The following is a 13,987-nucleotide window of genomic DNA, read 5'->3' as shown; positions in this document are numbered from 1 at the left end:
CCAGACTCAGAACTTCAGGTTGCCCAGGTGCTTTGCCACATTGATCAGAGCTCCTGAAACCCTCTCTGGATCCTGCAGTGTGCACTGGGCTCTGGAATAACATTCAGGAATCAGTGCTGCTGTGGGTTTGGGTTCAGAACCACAGAGAAGAGAGAGAGACAGGAGGCAGATCACTCACCTTTCCACTGTGCTCTTGTAGCTCTGGAAAATAAGAATAGAAAGAATATGTCAGCCATTATTGTTATAATTAGGTATTTTGGAAACTGTACAATCCTGCCCCCCCCCCCCTCCCCCCCCGAATGTGTGTAAACTAGCCGGCTGTTGTGTTGTCGGGATGAAAGGGTTTATGTTACGGGATGCCACCCAGGTTGTGTAGTATAGCCACTGGGTATAAGCTGACCCATTCTAAATTGTGTGTATTGATCTCTGTAAATGCTGGTAATAAACAGCCAAGAAAGCAAGTATTCTTTGCCTCGTCACATGTGTGTACAAATACTTTATTTATGAGAATAAACATAGGTGCAATGCTTTACAAATGATGATCAAAGTATTTTGTAATAGTTTGCAATTGGTTTATAATGGGAAACTGATTTCATTTATAAGTGGTTGTTTCATTATATATTAAGTATAAATCATGTACTTAAACATATTTTTTGGATATGCTTATTTACTATGAACAAACCATTTATAACTGTGTGAACAAATGCATTACTGATGCTAAATTATGCATGAACAAGAACTTACTAATGATGAACAAACCATTAAATGATAAGTAACAAAGGCTTAATAAATTATGAACTGTGTGTAGTTATTATAAAGTGTTAACACGATAGCAGTTATGTGATATATTTGTCAAACTAGCTTTCAGCTTAGATCTGTGCGCATTCTTGGTGTTGGGATGATGTTGACCAATCGTGAAACGTGGAGACGCACAGACCCCCTATATTCAAGAATGATTACTTCCGCATTTATGAGCGATAGCGTAATCTAGGTACACTGCAGTCATTTTTACTGTCTAGCCTACAACATCAAATACATCGATTGTCATCAGATGTTGTATGGTATGCACATCCATAGTGATGTATTTGCACGCACAACACTGTTAAAGCGCCTGTGAGATCCAAAATGTTTGGAGAGGCGGAGCGCCCACTCCTACACGTGAGATAACTTAGTTTCAAGATAACTGATTGGTCAGTAGGCAGTAGTTTTACACGATTTGAGCTATAACTTAGCACATAACCTGTTCCGACCAGGTTTGGTTGGCAGTATAAGACACCATGGTGATACAGCGATGCTAAAACAGAGCCACTTTTGTGTCACAGCATATACCCTGGCTTTGAGCGCAACATACCTCGCTAACCCACTAATCGAGCTTCATAGTATACCCCACTGCAGAGGGGCAACTCGGTACAACCATGACCTTCTGATTGGCCAAGTTCCCAGGACCATCACCACCCCATTGTTTTGTTACTGACTAAACATTGGACAGCTGACAGGACTGCAAAGATATCCTCCTTCTCCTCTTCCTTAGAACAGACAGAGAAACTATATATTCCCAAAACATTTGCTAACCTCTGCAAAAACTGAACAATCCCTTTAAAACAGTTGTACCTGTGCTCAAAACTAAACACTGTCTTTGTATCATCTCACAAAGCAGTCTAAATGAAACACTATTGAGCAGTCATTAGACACTGCATCAAAAAATGGAAAACACAGTGTTCAGTGCTCATATAGCTCCAGGAGACATTGTCGTTGTTTACAATACAGTGAATGCATTTTGCATCTATGAAACAAAACAAAACAAAGCAAAAAGATTTCAGAATTCAGTGGACTGAAGATTTACTGTTAATCCAATAAACATGAAGTATTGAAAATGGGGGTTTGTCTTGACAGTTTTAAGAAAAGGGTGGAAGGTTTCCAAAAATGTGTTTTAGCAATTGTGGAAAAACTGTATACCGGAAAAGACAGGCACTATACTGTAAATGAGAAGTGCATTGCAGTCTAAAGCCTACAATGTACTGTGAAGGCCTTACTGATAGTTTCTGTCCATTGTTGATATGAACCTGCACTGTTAAGAAACCTGTTTACATTCTGAACTAGCTTATATTGGTTGTGTCACATCATTTGAAATGTGTGATCATTTTTGAGTAGGTGTGTTTAACATATGACATCTGTGCTCTATACTATTTCTGATTACCTCTGAAACCAAATTTTCATTTCAAGAACTGTGTTCAGGCAGCTGAGAATTTGGCTCAGAGAATGGAGTTTAGTGTTTAAGCCATTGTGAAAAACTGTAATGACGTTCTGAAGTCATCAATGATCATGCGATCAGATCCATATTCATTCAGCCTCTCTCATTTTAGTGTTTCTCTCTCCAAAATAACACCAACTGATTCCACAACCCATGATGTGGTATGAATGTGAATGTCTGATGTTGAACTGTTGAGTTTCTGTGTTGACACTGATGCTCCTGAAAGAAACTTTATATCTGACAGGCTGAATCTGATCTTTTCATCCATCACAATCATTCATAGGATATATTCATAAAATATTACAGCTGAGTAATTTATCACTAAACCAGATCTAACACACTTCATTATACAGACGGCGGATGGTTCCTACCTGCAGGAATGTGATGTCATCAGATCCCATCTTCTCCTCTATGGCTCTGATTGTGTCTGAAAGAGATGAGATCTCTCTGCTCATCTTCTCAATCTTCTCCTTCATCATCTGACTCTTCTGCTCCTCTTCCTCCCTCAGTGCAGCTATCCTGACTGCCTCTTCATCTTGTAGAAACTGGTGAAGCTTCTCAAAGTCCTCCTTGATCTGCCGCTCTGTGTGTTGAGCCTGAGTCTAAATAAACATCAAAAAATCTAAAATTATTGATCCAATCATCACTCTTGAAATGATTTGCTTTTACATGATGACATTAGAAATATAATTGCTTTATTAAATAATCCAGATCTCACCTTAATATGTGCTGCTGTTTGGTCACAGATGAGTTTAACTTTTTCAAAGTTCTTCAGTTTCTTCATTAAGGGCTGCAGTTGAATCTTGAGCTCCTCCTGGAATGAATGAGCATAATGTTCAGTCTACACTGCAGTACACTTACAACACTGGCACTATGGAACCAAGTCAAAGTCCTTTTAGGCAAGTCCCTCCACTCGGCGGGACTTTTTGGGCACTCATCGGGCATCCTATTCGGCAGAAATGCTCGTGTGCAAGGCTTCACAACACCAATCTTGCTCCAGCAGCGAGTTCACAACACATGATTGCCACGATGTCTTCAAAACACACCATATGATTGACTCCATGTATTCACATGTCGACATTTTTTCTGCGGAAGGGCTGGGATATGTGAAGACAACTGCTATTGGCGTTACAAACTAACCCCATGCATTTTTATGGAGGATTTTTTGAGTGCTGTGTCTCCTCATTAGAAAGTCTCTGACCAAGTTGCTGCATGTGTAGGGAGTGTGTGAGGGAATATGTAGATATATATGTGCATAGATTCAGGACTGATATGGTGATGGCATGGGGGCAACACAACATGTAGAAAAGGTATATGGGTGTTGCACATTAAGGGATATTAGAGATGTTAAGATACAGTATATAGGCACAATTAATGTGGGAAAATGTATATTTCAATGATTTAACCCTCCTGTTGTGTTCGCGGTCAAATGTGACCGATTTATAATTATTTTCTCTCAAAAATATTGTTAACTTATTCTGACTACCTTGAGCCTCCTTGACTTTGTTAACACAGGGCATCTGAACACACACAACATATTTTGATCATTTCTATAACAATTTGAGTGTTTTATTTAACTTTAGAACATCCATGTGTATCTCTGGTCAGAAATGACCGTCCATTAGAAATGAATGAGTGAGAAAATGGTCAATGTATAAAATTGAATCTAGGCACAAACTTATGATCAGATGGACTGTATGCTTCTGTACATTAAAATACACACACAAACACACCCTCACTCCCCCTCTTTGCTTCTATGCCAGCCCCCACTGGAACCTTTCCCCAATAGAATCTTCCCCTTTCTGACATGCATGAGCTCAGGACAGTGAGGCCTGCTGGCCATAAATAGCAAATGGAAGAATATCCAATAGAACACAAGTTGATGCAAAGGTCTAGCACAACATTAGATGATAATATGTGTGCTACTATGGATTTATAACAAGTTATAATGCAGTGGTCATTTTTGAGTGGTCAGGTTAATTATTATAGAGCTATAGTTATAAAGACACATACAGTTACACTAAGTACAAACAGCATCACAGTCATATGAATTTTGTGTGTAGAGTGTGTGTAGTGTGTATAGAGTGTGTGTAGAGTGTGTGTAGTGTGTGTAGAGTGTGTGTTGTGTGATGTTAACAGCAGCACAGTCATATGAATGTGGTGTGTAGAGTGTGTGTAGTGTGATGTTAACAGCAGCACAGTCATATGAATGTGGCGTGTAGAGTGTGTGTAGTGTGATGTTAACAGCAGCACAGTCATATGAATGTGGCGTGTAGAGTGTGTGTTGTGTATAGTGTGTGTTCTCAGCAGGGACGTGCACATGAATTTTGAGGGGCAGTTGCTCTGACCTGAAAAAAGCCCCCCCCCCCCCCCCCCCAAAAAAAAAAAAAAAAACTCACGGGCTAACAGGGTCTTTATTAAAATATCTATACACTTCTATATATACAAAAGTAAAACACTGAAATACAGCACTCAATCACCTTAACTACTACTAATAATGACATAGAAAAACATGACTTGAGTCATTAAAATCTCTACATCAATATCCTTATCAATATCCTATCAGGTCACTGATAGGTTTCTCCAAATTTGGGGTCATCATCTGTCCAATTACATATTATTGTTATTGCCATTATCATTATTATTTTAATGTCCACTAGTGGTATTTATGTTCTGCTTAGGCAAGATCTTTGAAATGACCTTTAAAATACCCTATGTTTTTTTTTTTAGATTACAAATATTTAGCATGCAGCTCTTTAACCCTGTACTTTCTAGCATGGTCCTCTCATCTCATATTTGGTGATCATCACTTAGGCCTACCTGCCCTAAGTGCCTCTTCCTAGTCCACATTTTCCTCACATAGTCTGGAGGCTTGTGACTGCTCCTCATCTGAAATGTAATGTAATTATGAAACAATTCGCTTACACAGTGTCATGTCATCTTTATCACAGTGTAAAGTCTCTGTCTCACCTGCTGGTTGGCTTTTTCACAGCCAACACTGCAGTGATGTGCTGTCCTTTGCTGCCTCCCTGAGTTGTCTCTCACTCTGCAATCCGCCTCTTTTCAGTGGGCATCTTGGCTTCAAACAATGCCCAAAATAGTGATAGGATTTAGGCATTTAACCATTTTGAATAAAATAATTAATGTGATGCATTACTTCCATCACTCATTCTACTTGCTAAAACAAAATGTGAGAAACTAACTATCAGCAGACATGCTTAGTTTGTCTAATGCCAAAACAATAGCAGCCTGGCTATGTGATAACGGGCTGCTTGTCTGCAAGCTATCTGTCTGATTATTTAGGTTAAACGTGGCAAACTCAGCCTGGATTTATGAAGATTTTAATTCATTTCGTAAAACTTCATGATGATGATCGTTCGTTTGTTATACATCACAAACTCACCTTTTCCGACAATGTGGTTTTGCGACAGTCTCCTTCTAGGGCCGCTAATGCAGGCTCAGCTCAGGTGCCGGTCGCAGGCCTACGGTTTATTTTTTTTATTTATTTTTCCCCTCGGAAGGGCAACGTGAGTCTAGAAGGGCATATGGGCAGTTGCCCGGGCAACCTGAGCAACCCCCCTGTGTTTCTACCAAGTATGACCTTGGCATGTTCGCAGTTCCTAGAACAGTCCCAGGAGCTTTCTCTGTGGTGATCCACACCTTCTGTCCTGAGGTGAGCTCTTGAAGTGTTCTGGACCGGTGGCGAAGATTGTAGTGTGTTGTTTGCTTAAACGCCTTCCTTCCTCATCCTTCCTGCGAAAGCCACTAGGTCAGGCCATTTTGGTGTGAGCTGACTTGAAGACTGAGGTAGGGATGTGTGCAGGTTTCTTCCCATTAGTAACTGTGCAGGTGAGTATCCATGTTCTAATGGTGTGGCTCTGTATGCTAAAAGTGCTCTAGTGTGGTCAGTGTGCTTACTCCAAAGACGCTTGACTGTCTGCACTGCTCGTTCAGCCTCGCCATTCACTTGTGGGTAGCGAGGGCTGCTGGTGACGTGTGCAAAGCAGCTCTCTTTGGCAAATGTTCTGAATGTCTCTGAAGAGAACTGTGGCCTGTTGCCGGATACAACAGTCTCTGGATATCCATGATGTGCAAAAGCCTCCTTCACAGCACGAACAGTAGCCTCAGATGATGTGACTCTGAGCTCAGCGACCTCTATACAGTATATCGCCAGAAGTGATCTATGATGAGCAGGTAGGTCTTGTTGCCCACTCAAACTTGGGACTTGGGACTGTATGAGGGGCTCTCTGTACTGTGTTCTGTATCTCTGACACATTTCACATCTGTCTACTGTCTCTCGAATTTGTGCAGAGATACCTGGCCACCATACAGATGTTTGAGCTCTGGCACGGCATTTGGAGATCCCTGGTGACCTTCATGGAGTTTGTGCATTATTTCCCCTTTGAGTGTCTGAGGGACGACTATCCTCTCATCTTGCATCAGAGGGTCTCCAGCGAGATACAGCTCTGCTCTGACTTGCCAGTAGGGTGCAATCCCTGAACTCAATCTGTGTCTCTGTGGCCATGCTGTTTGACAGTAGTGTGCCACCGTTTTGCAAGTCTCATCAGTTTGTTGTACTTTCTTAATTTCTGCCAGCCTTGTGTCCGTAGCAGGAAGTGAAGACTCAACAGCATCCAAGCTGTAGGTCGTCGGCAGATGGAGTGTCACTTAGTGAAACTCTGGACAATGTATCGGCAGTGATGAGGTTCTTGCCTGGCACGTGAACAATGTCGTAATCATACCTGAGGAGTCTCAGTCGAAATCTTGAAACTCTAGGAGGGAGGTCATCTAAACCTCTGGTGCTCAACAAAGCAGGGACGGATTAAACAGATATTGCCCCCTGTGCACAATATCAAAACCCCCCACCCCCCCCCCCCCTGACCGCGATGCGCGCGTGCACGTGACGTGATTTCACACAATGAAAATGTAGTACATTATGTCATATATTATAACTCAGGTCCACACAGAAATGAATTCCAGCAGCTGTTTTTATTATTAGGTTTTAATCTCCCTTTGCTGTGCAAACAGTCTACAGCAGGGGTTCCCAACCTTTTTCATTAAACGAACCGGACAACATATTTCTGACGGACCGGGACGTTGATGGTATTTTGTGAGAGGTGCTGCTGATCATATTACGGGACGTTGATGGTATTTTGTGAGAGGTGCTGCTGATCGGGGTGTTCGGGTCGTCTCTCCCGGGAAAACGTTGAAATTCTGGCTGTTAAATAAATACACCCTTTTAACGCAGTTTGGAAGGGATATACAAACTTTAACAGAGCAAGCAGGGCCCATTTTCTGTCTGACTCAGGTGACGTGAACATTGGCTGTACCTGAATGATAAGGTTTTCACTTCATTGCTGCTTGACACTACCTTGCATGGAGACATATTTCACGTTAACAGTGGAGATGTTAGCAAAACTATAGTGTTTGGTAAATGGAGATGCAGATCATCTCCCTAATTAATTTCTTTGCGCAACAGACCACATTATGCGCTCACTCCAGCGAGACGAGTGAAATAAACGTAGGCCTATTTTAAATCTGTCATCGGCATCGCCATAGGCTATTTGCTACGATATAAGCTACTGTTAGGCCTACAACAAGTTGCGATTTATTAGGCTATCCAATCGCTATGCTGTTTTCATGAACATTGCAGGAATCCACTTCATTCACCTACCCACGAGTGGTTCAGTTTGTCAGTTTCACTTTCGCAAACACGCACACACATTGAATGAGCACTCATAGCCTACCACTTCCACCTAATGTTAGGGTAGAGTGGGGGAAAACGCCCCTTGGGGTAAAACGCCCCCCCTCCTATATTTCACAAACTAATCACTAGATGAAGTAAAATGTTGTTGTTTTTATTTCTATGCACTATGTTGACAATGGTAATTTACAAGTACCCACCATAAAATGGATGCATGCTCTGTACTTCAAGAAAACAAAAGAAAAATGGATTTTTAGGCAAGTGTTCTAATTTTCAGCAGTCACTAAAACAAAGTTGGATATTGCCTCTATATTTTATGAATTAAGTAGTATTTATTGATCAGGAAAACATTTAGTTTATTTTTCTTTTGGTCCGCGGTTCCATAACACCATTCAGTTGTGCCGCAAATTAACAGACAGAAGCACCGGGCATAATCTTTTTTTTTTTTTTTTAATCCGAGGCCCCCCATTGGCTAAGGGCCCCTGTGCACGTGCACACTTGGCACAAGCCATGATCCGTCCCTGCAACAGAGGGACCAAGAGCTTATGGTCATTCTGAAGAGTGAAGTGCAGCCCTTGCAGGTAAGATGTTAGTCTTTCATACGCCCACGTTACTCCCAGCGCCTCCTTTTCAATTTGTGCGTAGCGCTTTTCTGCAGTGTTCGAATTATACTGTGAGCTTCGGGGGTACAGCTATTTTTGACTGGTGACGTCACTCTCCATTTTATATAGGCTTACACATGATTTCACACTTGTGGTTCACAGTCAATTTTCCTTCAAAATATAGGTCAAAAGAGTTAAAAGAAACTAGTCATACTAGCAAGCACAATATACCTTACACGTTATGGCAAGGGTTGAATTTGGGTTAACACTGTTTGAAGGTGCGCCCCATGCATAAAATTGCGCGCCACAGTCAAAAAATATTTTTTGGTATAGCAGTGCAATGCAAACATGGAAACGCATACAGACCAATAGCACGGATATGGCAAACATACAACTTAAATTTAAGACCCAGAATTGTTTACAGATGGGCCACAGAAAGTCTCCCGTTTAATAGCCAAGTTCACCTAGCCTAAAACAAGGCCAGCCTTTGGTTCATTTGATTTGTTTTTCTTGGATAGCCTAAGCAAAACAAACATCAAGCAAATAAAAAAAAAAGACTTGTTCACGGTTGGAAAAACAACAAATATCTTCACGTTGTTTAGCCTAGGCAATTCTAGTAGGCAATTCATATAATGTGCGCTTGTTAACCGATTCGTATATCAGGCTTTTGCAGCCTACACTGTATTTGTTTTAATTCGTCAGTATTATATTATAGCAACGAACACAGTCTGAACGTACCAGAGAAATGGAACAGCCCAATGGGGGTGAGGGTTTGAAAATCGTATTTCATTAGATTATATCCTGAATTGTTGGTATGTGATGGTAATACTGCATTTAATTACGTGCAATATTGAATAACATACTTTTTTTTTTTTTTAGTACCCCTCAAACTATTATTTTCATCCCTTTTGGGAGGGTCTAAGTCTCATCTAGGGGGGTCGGACCCCCCCAATATCCCCGTAATTCGAACAATGTGTGTGTGTGTGTGTGTGTGTTGAAGAATCCCGTTTGTTGTACTACATCATTACGTAATATGTTATTTCATGTTTGCTTGTTTGTTTGTGAGGCTTAGGTTCCATAGAGATAGGACTGACTGACAGAACACAGACCACCTGCCTTCACATTCCTGATATTAATTCAAGATCACTGTCTGATCACACACACACCATTAAGCAATTACTGAACATGAGATATGACATTCTTTAATTCACAGCACTCATCTAACACAATGATAGCAATTAATTTTAGATTCAGATCTGATCTCCACATTTATATATTAATTTAATTTAATCATATTATACGGTATAGTATTTTTAAATCATTATTCATTTTAATTTACATTCATTGTGTTTTAGAGGTTTTTTTTTTAAATATTTAAAGTGACATTTCAGTATGTAAATTCAAATGCTCTCCATGAAAACTGTTACTGATATAAAATTCTGCCACCAGGAGGAGCTGTTTGGTATCATGCAATTAGCTTCAGTTGCTGGACCATATTCTGAAAGGCATCATGTACATTTATAATGAATCTTATCGTTGTGCTGTGACAAATATTGACATTCTCATTTCCACGGTTGGATACATTAGCATTGAATATTAAGTGAAAATGTCAAAAGTGTGTGAAATCACTGTCATTTCTAAAGGCGTATGGTAAAGTTGATTAATTCTGTTCATGGGGAGTCTGTGTGCCAATAGTGCTAAATAGTGTAATAGTAGTGTAGTATTCTAAAATGTCAAACAGGTTTACAAATGTACATTCTATGACATGATGTAAGACAGAGGGGTCATATGATTGAAAATAGTGAACTAATTTAGAAATGATATTACAGTCACATAATTGGGATGGTTAATGATTTATTAGGTTGTCACACATTTAAAACTAACTTTGGTCCAATACCACAATTATCGGATTGCACACCACACATGCACACACACACGCGCACGCGCACGCGCACGCGCACGCACACACACACACAGGTGCACACACAACCACTCTCTGATCACACATATTACCACACAACACAACTCTCCAACCACATGCACTACCACACACTACCAAATTGTACTATGATGAAGCAGACAGGTTACATGAGGTGAGGTTGGAGGTGAGCATTAGCACAACGTTACATTTTGATGTTCACATCAGTATTGTTTCGTTTACATACTTTCTTTTTTGCTTTCTATAAACTGTGCTGCTCTAGTCTTACTGAGGCCTTCACTGGTAAGATAACCAGAGGAACATCTCTGATGGTCCAAAAGTATGGAAACACTCTCTCAGTGAACGTGTGTGTGAGAGTGTGTAGGTGTGTGTTATTATCAGGGTCAGAGAATGACAGCTCTCCTCTGTCCCAGTCCAGCTGCACTCTGATCCTCTGGAGTTTCTGCTGCACTGTGAGGAGAGTGGGGGGCTGTGGTGCAGCACCTGCACTATATGCACCATCTTTATACCACACATACAACTCTCCACTCACATCACCATACTCTCCCTTCCTCTGAGCCGACTAGAAAACATAGAAACACTGTCATAGAGTAATAAATGGCAAAACACCAGCAATTATTTTAGAGGATATTCAACATATCAGACAATTCTGAACAAAATTAAAGTAGCCAGAAGACGATGCCTCACAGGTCAGATATCAGATTGACTGCAGTTACTGTGTGAGTGACTCATGACTGAACCCCACATGTCTCCATCCATCTCTGCATGTGGGCTCTTGTTCAGACAGAGACCGTTTCTGCTCTAACTGGGCTGCTCTACTGACACAGAGGCCTTCACTGCTACAATACTCAGAGGAGACACCCTACCACCATTAAAGTATGGAAACACTCTCTCAGTGAAAGTGTGTGTGATAGTGTGTAGGTGTGTGTTGTTATCAGGGTCAGAGAATGAGACCTTTCCTCTGTCCCAGTCCAGCTGCACTCTGATCCTCTGGAGTTTCTGCTGCACTGTGAGGAGAGTGGAGGGCTGTGGGGGAGCCCATGCTCCATATTTACCATCATAATACCCCACACACCACTCTCCACTCACATCATCACCATACTCTCCCTTCCTCTGGGTCGACTCTGCCTTCACACCCACATTCCACCATGTGTTCTCTCCAACCTCCACATCCCAGCAGTGAGTCCCTGAGTTAAAGCCCTCAGAGCCCAGAACATTGCCATACTTATCAAATCTCTCTGGGTTATCAGGAAGCTGCTGCCACTCATCACCCCATCTCACACTGGTCAGATCCTCAGACAGGATGAGTCGTGGGTGTGCAGTGTTGGGATCCAGAGTCACAGGAGCTGCAGAGAGAAAGAACACACACACATGAGCTGAACACTGAGTGATGTGTGATGAGGATGTGAATGACACACACACTACCACAATCTTCAATTACACACACACACTAGCACTCTGATCACATCACACACACACTCTGATCACAGAGAGAAGGGATGTTAGTGGAATGATGAGGAGTGACATCTCATACACACACACACACACACACACACACCCAAGCACAAACACACACCCACACACACTACCACAATGTGATCACATATACTAGCACTGAACACACACACACACACACACATACACATACACATACACACACACACACGCCCACACACACTACCTCTCTCTGATCAGATATACAGTACTAACACTGGTCTCTCCCTCTCTCTCTTTCTCACACAAACACACAGCACAAACACACACACACACACACACACACACACACACACACAAACACACAGCACAAACATACACACACACAAACACACAGCACAAACATACACACACACACACAAACACACAGCACAAACATACACACACACAAACACACACACAAACATACACAAACACACACACACAAACACACAGCACAAACATACACACACACACACACACTACCTCTCTCTGATGATATACTTGCACTGGTCACACACACACACACACACACACACACACACACACACGCTCACACTCACACACACACACACACACACACACTACCTCTCTCTGATCAGATATACTAACACTGGTCTCTCTCTCTCTCTCTCTTACACACACACACACAAACACACACAGACACAGACACACACACACACACAAACACAAAAACAAACACAAACACACATTGTATTAAGTGTGAGTATAATTTGTATTTTAGTATATTTAGCATATTCTTTATCTTCTACTGTCCTTACTGCTTAGTTGTGTTTTATATTATATACTTTAATTACTCTTTCTGCTGTTAAAGAATGTGTTTGTGTTGTATGTATGCTGCTGAGACCTTGAATTTCCCCTGGGGATCAATAAAGCATCTATCTATCTATCTATCTATCTATCTATCTATCTACACACACACACACACACAAACACACACACACACATACACACACACACACACAGACACACTACCTCTCTCTGATCAGATATACTAACACTGGTCTCTCTCTCTCTCACACACACACACACACACACACACACACACACACACACACACACGGCATATAAAAGCGAATGGTATTTAAGCAATGGTACGGCAAGATTCTCCAATATGATCACAACAACACAGAGCTCTGCTAGGCCCTGGGCAGCATGCACACACCCACCCTTACCACTCTCTTCACCCCCAGCCTAACACTGACTCCAGCATAGGCCCAGCCTAACACTGACTCCAGCATAGGCCCAGCCTAACACTGACCCCAGGACTGGCCTGTAGAGCTCTACCAGGCCCTGGGCAGCATGCAGACACCCACCCTCTCCACTGTCCCCACCCTAACCCTCACATTGACTCCAGCATTAGCCCAGCTCCCCGCCTAACCCTAGTAAGTAAGGTAAGGAAACTTTAATTTCCCCGAGGGGCAATTGGTTTTAACAGCCAGTACAAATATGCCATATGACATCCTACAAGACATACACATCAAAACATGTAAGACACATACAGAGACAAATAAATAAACAAGGCTATCTTAAATATAAGTATAAATAGTAGTTTAAAAACTATTTGTTAATCAGGGAAATGGCAGTGGGGACAAATTAATTCTTAAACCTTGTCCTACATCTTGGCATTGTATAGCTCCGCCCTGAGGGGAGGAGTCTAAACTCCCCAAACAGGGGGTGTCTGGGGTCCGCAACAACCGAATAAGCTTTCCTGCTCGTTCTGGTGTTAAAGATATGGTGGAGGTCAGTAAAATTAGTGCCAGCTATCTTACTACATACTTTAACAATGCTCTCCAGTCTGTTTTTTATAGACAATGGCCAGCTAATAAAAGAAAAGGTTAAAACAGACTCAATAAAACAGGTGTAGAACATCCTCATAAAAGTAGGATCAATGTTAAAGTTCCTCAGTTTCCTAAAAAAGTGCATACGCTGGTGGGCTTTGGAACATACCATGTCACATTGCGACTCAACATTTAATTCACTGACCATTTTTATCC

General features: G+C 41.5%; 1 protein-coding gene across 2 annotated transcripts in view; it reads right to left on the bottom strand.

Annotated features, from left to right (window-relative positions):
- LOC121693123 (zinc-binding protein A33-like) overlaps window positions 1-13,987 on the bottom strand; it is a 49,929-nt gene that overhangs the window by 3,505 nt on the left and 32,437 nt on the right. The window contains exon 6 of one of the 2 annotated variants that reach the window (XR_006025420.1): window positions 11,060-11,842. Coding sequence is in view for 1 of the 2 variants with exons in the window: in XM_042072336.1 (XP_041928270.1) it covers window positions 11,298-11,842 (545 nt within the window). In the remaining variant the exon portion in view is untranslated. Of the gene's footprint in view, window positions 1-10,394; window positions 11,843-13,987 lie in introns of those variants that run through there. The other variant, XM_042072336.1, reaches the window with a different exon arrangement.

Source organism: Alosa sapidissima, chromosome 2 (genome assembly GCF_018492685.1).
Source record: "Alosa sapidissima isolate fAloSap1 chromosome 2, fAloSap1.pri, whole genome shotgun sequence".
NCBI classification, from domain to species: Eukaryota; Metazoa; Chordata; class Actinopteri; order Clupeiformes; family Clupeidae; genus Alosa; species Alosa sapidissima.
Note: the sequence above shows the minus strand (reverse complement) of the source record. Positions and strands in the feature narration are given on the sequence as shown.